Source organism: Dendropsophus ebraccatus, chromosome 2 (genome assembly GCF_027789765.1).
Source record: "Dendropsophus ebraccatus isolate aDenEbr1 chromosome 2, aDenEbr1.pat, whole genome shotgun sequence".
Lineage (NCBI taxonomy): Eukaryota > Metazoa > Chordata > Amphibia > Anura > Hylidae > Dendropsophus > Dendropsophus ebraccatus.
In genome coordinates, this window is record NC_091455.1 from 113,637,073 (window position 1) to 113,649,732 (window position 12,660).

At 43.3% G+C, this 12,660-nt stretch overlaps 1 protein-coding gene across 1 annotated transcript in view; it reads left to right on the forward strand.

The window, feature by feature from the left end:
* Positions 1-11,628, forward strand: part of OTULIN (OTU deubiquitinase with linear linkage specificity) — a 62,375-nt gene extending 50,747 nt beyond the window's left edge. The window contains exons 8-10 of the mRNA XM_069958140.1: positions 1,044-1,163; positions 2,912-3,178; positions 10,965-11,628. Coding sequence (XP_069814241.1) covers positions 1,044-1,163; positions 2,912-3,178; positions 10,965-11,156 — 579 coding nt within the window. The 3' untranslated portion in view covers positions 11,157-11,628. The remainder of the gene's footprint in view (positions 1-1,043; positions 1,164-2,911; positions 3,179-10,964) is intronic.
* Positions 11,629-12,660: the final 1,032 nt, after the last annotated feature.

The following is a 12,660-nucleotide window of genomic DNA, read 5'->3' on the forward strand; positions in this document are numbered from 1 at the left end:
TCGGCGGTCACTGGCTACACATAGCAACCAGGGACCGCGGGCTGCAGAGAGGGCTCACGCCAGGAGCCCTCTCTTATCCCCCTTAACGGCCGCATGACTGGTATACCCATCAGGCGTCGTTAAGAGGTTAAACCAAAGCAATCCTCATAAACCAAGTTGGGAAGTTTAGTTGGCTGTGGTCTTTTCTGACCCCTCAGTGCATTGGTCTGCCCGTCTGCCAACCTCTTGTGCCATCTAGTTATGCATATGTGAAGATGTCACTACATTATACTTACATAAATATGCATAAGAAGGCGGTACAGAAGAGCCTAGCGGCTGGGGAACACCCCTAGTGTAGTGCACAAAACTACCTAATTTAAATATTTATTTTTCTAAATAATAGATAAACTGAGGTACTGACATGCTCTAAACGCCTTATTCTTTCGCTAGCTCGTCCAGGCAGCCACCGCTTCTGTTCCATGGAGCAGCGGCAGCATATCGCTGCTATCATTGTCATTTGTCGTTCAACATATTGACCGCAACGATCAGCCGACATTGTTCATGTCGGCTGATCGTTGCCTTCTATTACACGGGCCGAGTACGGCCGATAATGGTCCTGTGTAATAGGGCCTTTACTCTACTTCCACAAGACTGAACTGTTGATACTTGGATTCGTTCATAGATTCATGCCACTTTTGGAGCTGCGTCCTAGAGGGGAGGGGGTTTCCTCCCAGGGCCAGCCCAGCCTGCCTCCAGTGCTTCGGTAATAGACTGGCCCCATGCATGGTGACCAGGCTGCAGTTGGAATAAAAGGACCTTGGCACCGGCCAAACCAAAGCCAAAAAGCTACGAAAGTCGGGTGTGTTAAATGGAGCTGATTTTCAGTTGCAGAACTTTCCCCAATATCTGCCACCTATGGATTGATTCTCCTGTCAAAATTATCTTGCTCTTTACTTTTCTCACAGGAGTTAATGTTTGTGAGGTTGTAGAATGTGTCGTTGTGTGTTTTTTTATTTGTTCTTTTTAGTTACTTGGATTAATGCAATAAATACATTTTTTCATAGCTGCCTGAAAAGCTTGTTAAAAAGTATGAGTGGATTAAACTGTGGAGATTCTGGCATTCATATGGAGGCAAAAAAACATGGGTGCAGATAAAGGAGTCTTTGGAACTGCTTAAGAAAAAGGTAAATGTATTTTTAGTTATTTAACACTTAATTCCTTTAGTGCTTTGTAGACATACTGTAGGGCAATGTTAAACCCACTGTCAGATTTCATAAGTCCATATTTATGGTGCATTGACAAACTACAGGCTGCTATAAATGATTCCCGGGGTATTTGAATTAGAAACTCTAGGAGGAGCCATGTACCCTTTTTGTAATTTTTGATATTACTAGACCTAGTTTAAAATGAAAGGTCTCCAAACCCTATTTAGCGTTCAGTAGCTTATGCAGCAGTGCTGTTCATTTATTCATAGTGACGTGTTTTTTCACAGTTATAGCCCTAAAAAATAGAAAACTGGTGCCCTTAAGTCGATGTTTCTGCCCCTGAGGACACCATAACAGCCTATTCGCCTTTCCACACTTTCCTGGTGTCCTCCTATGTCCTCTTCGGGTCCCCAGCTGAGCAATCCCACCTTCACTTTCGAGACAGACTCGTCTATTTCAGTCAGTGATTGGTTGAGCAGGCTTTCACCACCAGAACAGTACATCTTGGAGGGGGAGATGGGGTTCACTCAGCCAGGGACCCAAAGATGACATAGGAGAACATCAGAGGAGTACATAAAGGTAAGAATAGGTTAGGTTCTCTCCGGAGGCAGCAACATATTATAAATTTATGTTGGATAAAATACCCCTTTAAATTCAAGTTTAAAGTGATATTGTCACCCTCTTTCCATATAAGGAGTTCTCAGCACCCTCCTTAAGCTTCTATTCTCAACATTTCATATCTTAGGATATGTGCACACTGAGGAAATGTGATGGAAAATCCGCCACAAAATTTGCCGCTCGCAGGCTGCGGTGGGGGCACGCCTCTCCGCCCATGTCATAGACTCCATTCTATACATGGACGGATTCCATCATCTGTCTAAAGAATGAACGTGTTCATTCTTTGGACGGATGACGGAATTCGCCCGTGCATAGAATGGAGTCTATAACACGGGCGGAGACGCTCCCGCCACAACGGATTTTCCGCCACATTTCCTTAGTGTGCACATACCCTTGGGCGGGGTTTCTTAGCCGATGTGCCCCATATCCCTGCCTACATCAGAACCATTGACCGCATAAGCCCTGCTCCCTCTGCCATGTCGTCAAAAGCTCGACCGAGATGCCTAGACCCCGCCGCCACTGATCCAGCCGTCAGAGGGGCAGGGCCTATGTCTTCAAGTCGGCCCATGCAGATGACGCCGCTGAGGGGGCCTAAATGCAGATGACTTCATGGAGGGGACAGGGCATGGCCTACGGCACAGATGTAGGCAGGGCTGTGGGGCACAACGGTCATGCTTTCTGCTTGAGCTTCAGCCAGGCGCCCCTTTGTCATTAATGTTGTCATAGGCAAAAGCACTACCCCTTTGGTCCCACAATAATAGCCAGCCAGCACCCTGCCCTGTACTAATGAGTGGAAACCACTCCAAAACCGCTTTCTACAGTTAGTTAACTTGCTCTTTTAGGTAAGTTTCTGACTGGCTTCTTAAATCCCCAGTCATGTTATGAGCCTTCCTAAAGAGTCAAAGATTGACTTGAAGGGAAAGCAACCTTTCTTCCTAATGGGTCATATTACACCAAAAAGTGAGGTTTGTAAGTATTTCCCCCCCCCCCCCCCCCCCCAGAGCACCACACAAGACTTTATCGTGACTTGTTTTCCAATGTGTGTCTTGTCATTAATTCTATACTACTATTTAGGGGTTTTATTTCTTATGTCATCTGTTTTTGCTAAGTGGTCCGAATTGAGTGAAATCCAGACCCCAGACAAGAGACAAGCTGCTTGTGATGAGATCTTTCAAAGTGAAGAGGAGTACTGCTTATATGAGGCTGTGAAGTTCTTGATGCTGAAAACTGCCATTGACTTATTTAATGCCAATGAAGATGGGAAGGAAGTTCCTGTATTCTCATGGCTGTTATTTGCTAGGAACACCTCAAAAAATCCTTGTGAGTTTTTAAAGAATCATTTGAATCATGTGGGGCACTCTGGAGGACTTGAGCAGGTATGCTTATCAATTAGGCAAAAAGTAAAGGAAAATGTACTTTTCATAAACCTTGCAGTTCCTATATGCTAATTTTTTACAATTTCTTGAAGTGTACCTTCGGTGACTTAGAAAAATGACGAAAGACCTGAAAACGTTCACTCACTTCCATGGAACGATAATCATTACTCATGATCGTAATTGCGATAGTTTTTTCTTCGCTATTTATTCGCTATTGCTTTCGTATCTTTTGCGAACAACAGAACGATTGTCTTATTCAATGTGAACGATTTGCGAACGAGCAACAATAAAAATAGGTCCAGGTCTTATAAAGCGATTAACGATTTCTCGTTCGGTCGTTAATCGTTAACTGCATTTCAACTGAACGATTATCGTTTAGATTCGAACGATTTAACGATAATCTGAATGATAATCGTCCGGTGGAATAGGGCCCTTAGGCAGACTTTACTAGCAGAGTGCTAAGATCTCAGATTAGTGCAATAAATTAGTAATGCATTGATGTGAGTAAGGGCCTTTTTACACAGAAAGATTATCTGACAGATTATCTGCCAAAGATTTGAAGCCAAAGCCAGGACTGGATTTGAAAAGAGGAGAAATCCCAGGCTTTTATGTATGACCTGATCTCTGTTTATAGTCTGTTCCTGGTTTTGGCTTCAAATCTTTCTGTGTAAAAGGGCCCTAAGAAATCAAATGATAAATATTTAAATCACTCCCATTTTTCCTATTAAGTAAAAAGCACTCTGGAATTAAGGGTGCTTTAACAAAAATAATAAAAGTAAACAAAAAATAACATCTCCACATGCAGAATCACTAAATCACAAACTTTAATGACACATATTTTGGCTTTGGTTTTCATTTTGGTTTTTGTTTTTCGTTCTAAGAGCCATAACTCTTTTTAATTTTACTTAAAGGGCTATTCTGCTCAAGCATATCTTTTCATATGTTGCTGCCCGTGTTGAGACTAACAATTCACTCCATACTTGTTATCTATCCAGTCTCCTTCCCCCAGTTCTGAGCTGCTGCTTTCTGCTGAAGAAAAACTGTTTGTGAGCTGCTCTCTCTATCTCCCCCTTTCCCCCCCTTACTACCAAGACGACTGATGTAAACAAGTTCCTATTTGTAATTTTGTAATCCCGGGAGGATCAATCACAGTTGATTCATCAGTAACACCACCTCAGATAAAGGAGAAGTCCCATGGAAGGCCAAAACAGCAGGCAGACTTGTGGGGGCAGGATAATAAACACCAACCGGTGACATGCAGCTCTGCTAGCTGCAACGTCACAACCCCGACTAAATGATTGCCCGCCCAGCCAATCAGTGACTGGGACGGGACACGGCCCCTGTCACTGACTGGCTGAGCAGGTGATCACTCAGCCGAGCCATGACATTTCAGCTGGTGAAGCCGGGTACGTGATGTACCTGTTTCCAGCTGAAGCTGGAAGACCCAGGAGTGGCTCATCGGCGGCACAAGGACTGGGTGAGTTCAGGTCTTTGATTATTTTCCTGCCCTTGCCAACCTGCCTGCAGTTTTTGTCTTTCCATGAAACCTCCTCTTTACCCCTCCCAGAATTGCAGATAAAGCTTTCCAGGGACTTGTTTTTGGGAATGAGGGGGAGACTGAGAGAAGCTCACACAGTTCTTTGTGTCTTCCGCAGTGTTAGGGTTTTATTACCTGAGCCGATGGCGGCCTGATCAATATTTGTAATTGAGTGCCGATCTGCTAGATCTGCACTCCTTTACTGGGCCCATTACACGGCCCAATAATCATTAACCGCTTGCCTCCGCAGCCTGTTTTGTCCTTAATGACCAGGCTCATTTTTCTAAATCTGACCTGTCTCACTTTATGCGCTTATAGCTCAGTGATGCTTTAATGTATGCTAGCGATTCTGAGATTGTTTTTTCGTCACATATGGCACTTTTTTATTAGTGGCAAAATTTGGTCACTACTTTTGATGTTTTTCACAAAAAACACACAAATATCATGAAAAATTAGGAAATTTTGCATTTTATGAACTTCTGAAATTCTCTGCTTCTAAAATAGGAAGTCATAGCACATAAATTAGTAACTAAATCACATTACCAATATGTCCTCTTTATTCTGGCATAATTTGGGAAACCTATTTTACTTTTTTGGGCTGGGTTCACACTATGTATATTTCAGGCTGTATTTGGTCCTCATGTCAGGTCCTCATAGCAACCAAAACCAGGAGTGGATTGAAAACCCAGAAAGGATCTGTTCACACAATGTTGAAATTGAGTGGATGGCCGCCATATAACGGTAAATAACTTCCATTATTTCAATATAACAGCCGTTGTTTTAAAATAACAGCAAATATTTGCCATTAAATGACGGCCATCCACTCAATTACAACATTATGTGAACATAGCCTTTCTGTGTTTTCAATCCACTCCTTGTTTTGGTTGCTATACAGCCTCAAACATACAGCCTCAAATATACGTAGTGTGAACCCAGCCTTAGGGTGTTATGGGGCTTAGAAATTTATTAGCAAATTATCACATTTTGTGAAAGTTTCCAAAACTGATTTTTTTTTTTTTTTTTTTTTTAAGGACCAGTTCTTTTTTTTAAATGGATTTAGAAGTCTGGTATCCTGAAAACCCCCATAAGTGACCCCATTTAGGAAAATAGACACCTTAAAGAATAAATCTAGGGTTATAATGAGCATTTTAACCCTACAGGGGCTGGAGGAAAGTAATCACAATTAGGCCGTAAAAAAATCCAAAATGAAAATTTTCAAATAATATATACGTTTAGATTAAAGTTTCTAATTTTCAAAAGGAACATGAGAAAAAAAGCATGCCAAAATCTGTAACGCAGGTTCTCCTGAATACAATGGTACCCCATATGTGGGCGTAAACCACTGTATGGGCACACAGCCGGACTCAGAAGGGAAGGAGCGCCAATTAGCTTTTTTAATGCAGATTTTGCTGAAGAAATTTCTGAGCGCCAGGTGCATTTGCAGTGCCCCTGTAGTGTCCGCAGAACAGAATCCCCCCAAAAGTCACCCCATTTTCGAAAGTACACCCCTCGAAGAATTCATCTTTGGGTAGGATGAGCATTTTGACCCCACAGGTATTAGAGGAAAGTATTCAAAATTAGACAGTAAAAATGAAAAACGAATTTTTCCAATAATGTTTGTTTAGTTTGAAATTTCTCAAGTTCACGAGGAACAAGAGAAAAAAAGTACCGCAAAATTTGTAACGCAGGTTCTCCTGAGTACAACGGTACCCCATATGTGGGCATAAACCACTGTATGGGCACACAGCCGGGCTCAGAAGGAAGGGAGCACCAATTAGCATTTTCAGTTCAGATTTTGCTGAAGTAGTTTCTGAGTGCCAGGTGCGTTTGCAGTGCCCCTGTAGTGTCCGCAGAATAGAACCCCCCCTAAAGTCACCCCATTTTGGAAAGTACACCCCTCAAAGAATTCATCTTGGGGTGTGGTGATCATTTTGACCCCACAGGTATTAGAGGAAAGTATTCAAAATAAGACAGTAAAATTTGAAAAACTCGAATTTTTCCAATAATATGTTCGTTTAGTTTGAAATTTCTCAATTTCACTAGGAACAGGGGAAAAGCTGCATACCAAAATCTGTAACGCAGGTTCTCCTGAGTAGAACGGTACCCCATATGTGGGCATAAACCACTGTATGGGCACCCAGCCGGGCTCAGAAGGGAAGGAGCGCCAATTAGAAACTTCTTCGGAAAAATCTGCCCTGAAAATGCTAATTGGCGCTCCTTCCCTTCTGAGCCCGGCTGGGTGCCCATACAGTGGTTTATGCCCACATATGGGGTACCGTTCTACTCAGGAGAACCTGCGTTACAGATTTTGGTATGCAGCTTTTCCCCTGTTCCTAGTGAAATTGAGAAATTTCAAACTAAACGAACATATTATTGGAAAAATTCGAGTTTTTCAAATTTTACTGTCTTATTTTGAATACTTTCCTCTAATATCTGTGGGGTCAAACCGCTCACTGCACCCCAAGTTCTTTGAGGGGTGTACTTTCCTAAATGGGATGACTTTTGGGGGGGTTCTATTCTGCTGACACTACAGGGGCGCTGCAAACGCACCTGGCGCTTAGAAACTACAGAAAAATCTGCACTGAAAATGCTAAGCGCCAGGTGCGTTTGCAGCGCCCCTGTAGTGTCAGCAGAATAGAACCCCCCCAAAAGTCACCGCATTTAGGAAAGTACACCCCTCAAAGAACTCATCTTGGGGTGCAGTGAGCGGTTTGACCCCACAGATATTAGAGGAAAGTATTCAAAATAAGACAGTAAAAATGAAAAACTCGAATTTTTCCAATAATATGTTCGTTTAGTTTAAAATTTCTCAATTTCACGAGGAATGGGAGAAAAACCGTACCCCAAAATCTGTAACGCAGCTTCTTCTGAGTAAAACGGTACCTCATACGTGGGCATAAACTACTGTATGGGCACACAGCAGGGCTCAGAAGGAAGGGAGCGCCAATTTGCTGGATCAAAACCGCAGCTAGTAATAGTTATTAGAATAGCGCAGTTACTAAAATACAATAAAAAAATGAGATTACAGGCAACCTGGGGTGGTTACGGGCAACCTGGGGTGGTTACAGACCATCTGGGGTGGTTACGGGCAACCTGGGGTGGTAACAGGCAACGTGGGTATGTGCAACGTGTCTATAGGTAATCTGGGATGGGTACCTGTAATTTGGGGTGGTTACAGGCAATCTGGCGTGGTTACGGGCAATCTGGAGAGGGTCCCTGGCAATTTGGGGTGGTCAGAGGCAATCTGGGGGGAATTATGTGTGATTAGGGGCAACCTGGGGTGGTTACAGACAATCTGCGGTGGTTACGGGCAACATGGGGTGGTTACAGACAATCTGCGGTGGTTATGGGCAACGTGCAGTGGTTACGTGCAATCTGGCGTGATTATGGGCAACCTGCGGTGATTACGGGTAATCTGGGGGGGGTTAGGGGTAATCTGGGAGTAAACTGCAATTATTACTATAATAAAAAGTGTGTGTTTTATTTTTTTGTATGTTTTTCACTTTTTGTACTTTTACACATTCATTTTCCCTATATTACTATGATTACTGTGATATTTTCTATCACAGTAATCATAGTTCAGTGACAGAGACCAAATTAGTCTGTCACTTTAAATTTTCCGAGATAACTGATTCTGGAGCGCATGCGCACTTCAGAATCAGCCTGGACGCCGAGGAGGACGGACCTCCCTGGATCAGGTAATGTATATGGGGAAGGGGGGTGACTGGGGGACGGGGTGACTGGGGGGGTGGGGGACGACACTGTATCACTTTTTATCCCCTGTCACCAATGATTTATGGAGACAGGGGATAAAAAGTGCTTTTTTGCACTAGAAACAGGCGATCAGCGGTATATAGTATATACCGCTGATCGCCTGCTCCGGGACCACACGGGGGGGTCCCCGATCACTGCCGCATGCTCTCCGCTACCTCGGTGGCGGAGAGCATGGGGCTTTGATCATTTATTCATTTCCATCCCTGCGAACAAACATCGTTTGTTCGCAGGGATGGGGGCCCGGGGAGGGATAGTGATCACCCACTAGGGGGGCTGATCTGGGGTCTGGGGGATACATTTTCATCTCTCCCCACCGTGGATTCACGGTGGGGGGAGATGTAAGGCGGCGCCGGTAATGCCCGGTACCGGCGGATCGCCGCTATAACGGTAATAGCGGCGATCCGCCGGTATCGGTGGACGAGGGGAGGGGGCCGGGGGACATAAATGTAGTGGCGGTGGGGGGAGGCAACGTTCTTCAGCCTCCCCCCGCCGCCCTATCGGCGGGAGGACACTGAATCTCCCCATAGACGCTGTGGTCGCATTGACCGTGGCGTTTATGGGGTTAACTGCCCGGGGGGAGCGTGGCTTCCCTCCGGGCAGAGGCAGCAGGAGGAGACTGTGTCACACAGCCTCCTCTTGCTGCTCAATCTTAGATAGAGACAGAGGGGGGAGGCAGGGAAACCATAACGTCCAGGGACGTCATGATGCGTTCTGCCACTGCTTTTCATGACGTCCCTGGACGTCATATTGGGGGAAGGGGTTAAGCAAGGGCTAATACATTACCTCTCCACACTCCAGGTATTCTCCTGTGCTCTGCATGCTTCCTGGCACCGCGCTCTGCAGCTTCAGAGTGACCTTTCTGAGCTGACAGGCCGATCAGCCGTGGTGGTCCCAGCCAGTGACTGCCTGTCAATTCAGACAGCTCTGAAGTTGCAGGGCGCAGTGTTGGGACACATGCATCACTCATTGTCTCACCATAGGCAGCAACATATGATAAGTTATGTTTGAGTGGAATACCCCTTTAACTTTCATTAAAAAAATTTGTACTCGCCCAACTAATCAAAATAACATTTTTGTTTTACCGTTTTTAATGGTTTCGCTAAGGTTAGAAGGGAAAACAAAATGCAAAAATGGAAATTTTTGGTCGCAAAGAGGTAAGTGAATGTATGCAAAAAGTGCATCATATAGTTTGTTATGTTTGTGGTACATTTGCAAATTTTACAGTGTGTGCAACAGGCTTTTACTCTGCATTTGCATTTTTCTTGAAGGCACGTTCTAGAGAAAAAAAACTATACATTTATTCTCCATTGCGCAACTTTCATTGAGTGGCAGCAATAAGGGGCAACACAGACCCTCTGCTGCAACCAACATTTGACTCTGTAGGCCTGTCTAAGCCCTGCAGCTCTCTATCCCTTGCTCTTTTCAAGCACTGCCACACAGTACAGTATACCATGTATACTCTTTTATACAGTACCCTGAGAGGCAGGCTGTCCATCGCTATAGCACAGTGTGGCAGCTTTTCCACAATGAGCAGTGATTGCTATCAATGAGTGGCACTAGCTGTGTGAGCGGCAGAGGCTCCTGTGCAGAGTTAAAAAAATATTTCAAACTGGCACAAAAGAATGCTTAGCTGTCATACAATAAAAAGTATACATTGAGGCTGGGTTCACACTACGTATATTTCAGTCAGTATTGTGGTCCTCATATTGCAACCAAAACCAGGAGTGGATTAAAAACACAGAAAGGATCTGTTCACACAATGTTGAAATTGAGTGGATGGCCGCCTTATAACAGTAAATAACGGATATTATTTCAATATAACAGCCGTTTTAAAATAACAGCAAATATTTGCCATTAAATGGCGGCCATCCACTCAATTTCAACATTGTGTGAACAGAGCCTTTCTGTGTTTTCAATCCACTCCTGGTTTTAGTTGCAATATGAGGACCACAATACTGACTGAAATATACATAGTGTGAACCCAGCCTTAGGGTGGGTTCATGCGTAACGGAATCGCAACTAAATCCGCTGCATTTCCCCTCCTTTCAATTTCAATAGGAAATTGTCATCCTGCTGCAAGTATGTAAGCAGTAGCCCCTTTAAACCTCCCGTGGCCCGGTGCATACATTTCCTGGTCCGCGCTCCAGCTTATTCTGTGGCTCCCGGCATCAGGACATCCCGCTCAGCCAATTGGTGTGCTGTGGTGGGACAGTGCACTGATTGGCTGGGATGTCAGTACGCTGGGAGCCACAAAACAAGCCGGAGGCTGCGGGAGGTTTAAGGTGGCTGCCACTTATGTACTCGCAGCAGGATGACAGTTCCGCTGCAGTTTTGTAATCCTATTGAAACTTTCAGGAGGTGCATGAAATCCGCTGCGATTCTGTTGCGTGTGAATTTACCTTTTACTGTATATATCTGACGTATGGAAACTAATGTCACTGGGGCCTAACAATTGTCTTATGTTTTGTTTTTTAGGTCGAAATGTTTCTTCTTGGATATGCATTGCAGCACACCATCAAAGTCTATAGATTATACAAATATGGAACAGATGAATTTATCACCCACTATCCTAATGACCAGGCCGACTGGCCAGTTGTAACACTTATAACTGAAGACGATCGACATTACAATGTTCCAGTTAGAGTATGTGAAGAGACAAGTTTATGAACATTATCCTCTATGATTAAGGCAGTTTATACTGGTTGAATTGATATTTGTACCTTTAGATATAGAGCTCATGTTGTATCCCGTATATGGGAGTATTGCAGGCATCTTTTTCAGCCACATGATGGCTAAGTACAAGAAGCTGGACACTTTTTAAACCTGAGATGCTTGGGTGCTTTCTCTGAACCCAAATGCACAACAATAAAATTGCATTGGCGGAGATTGGTGTCAAGGTTATGGGCAAGTGCTTTGCATTGTGGATGCCTTTTAGAATTAGTGGATAGGTCTGCAGCTAGAGCAAGCATTGTGAATGTCCTTTTAAAATGTACCTGTTACAAAAAACTTCTGACATGTCTCTATGACCTGTCAAAAGTCTTGGTAATGACAGTGACACTTCAAGTATAGTGGATTCAGTTTGTTTTCTGTTTTTTATATTTAATTATAATTAAAATAACAATGGCTGTCAAAAGTAAAATGGATGTTGCTTTCTTGAATGTGGCTTGCTTGCGGCACACAAACTTGGCAGAAGAAAGTGTGGTGTGTACATGGTGTACACTGGTTGAAAGCAAAAAAGAAAATGTGAATACAATCATACAAAAATTGTGCCACTACAATGTGGTAACAAGCTGTGGTAACAACTGTGTGGGAGCTTTAGTAGGAGCCTCTTGCAAAATGCCAGACAAAATAATGCAGTGTTTTGTATTGTAAAATATTAGAAACCAGAAGTTAGGAACAAATGGTACCTCACTGACCCCACAGAACAGATTTGGCTCTTCTATTTCTTTGTTCTGCAGATCAATAGAAATTTATAATGCAGATGTGAACTGAAAAAATATTTAATAAAGGTTTTTTTATTGTGATAAGTGTTTTATATTATTGCTACTAAATGAATTTTCTCTTTTAAACTTAAAATAGGACTTTGCAGTAGAAGCTGAAGCCTTAATGGAAAAAGTAATTAATATATATTGCAGAAATCCGTACTATAAGCAATTTTAAGAAACTCTTTAACAGGTTTTATTAGGCAAAAATTGGCCTCTTTCTGTACTCTAAAAGCTGTTTTCCAGCGTCCCCCCTCCCTCACTTCTTATCTGTTTATTATGAAGCAAAGCTGTCTTCATTACAGAGGAGCAAAGTGAAGACAAATTTGCTGAGTCTTTTGTAATCTATGGAGGGGGGGGGGTTGAGGGGATGAGTGAGCAGGAATAGGAGACAAGCAGTTGTACAGTTTGCATACTGTCTAGGCACATAAAATGCTGGATTCACTTGTCAGTGACAGTTTTCAAAAAAAAAAAAAAAACTGCTGTGTGTGATTCTAGCCTTAAGTGTTTTTTTGCATGCAAACTAACTGAATCTATAACTGACTACACGGGGGGAGATTAAATTAAGCAATTGTACCCTATGAATGTTCTTTGCCCAGCAACCAAACACAGTTCAGCTTTGAAATATTATTTAGCCTTGGTAAAATTAAAGCTGAGCTGTGATTGGTTACTACGGGCTACAGAGAATA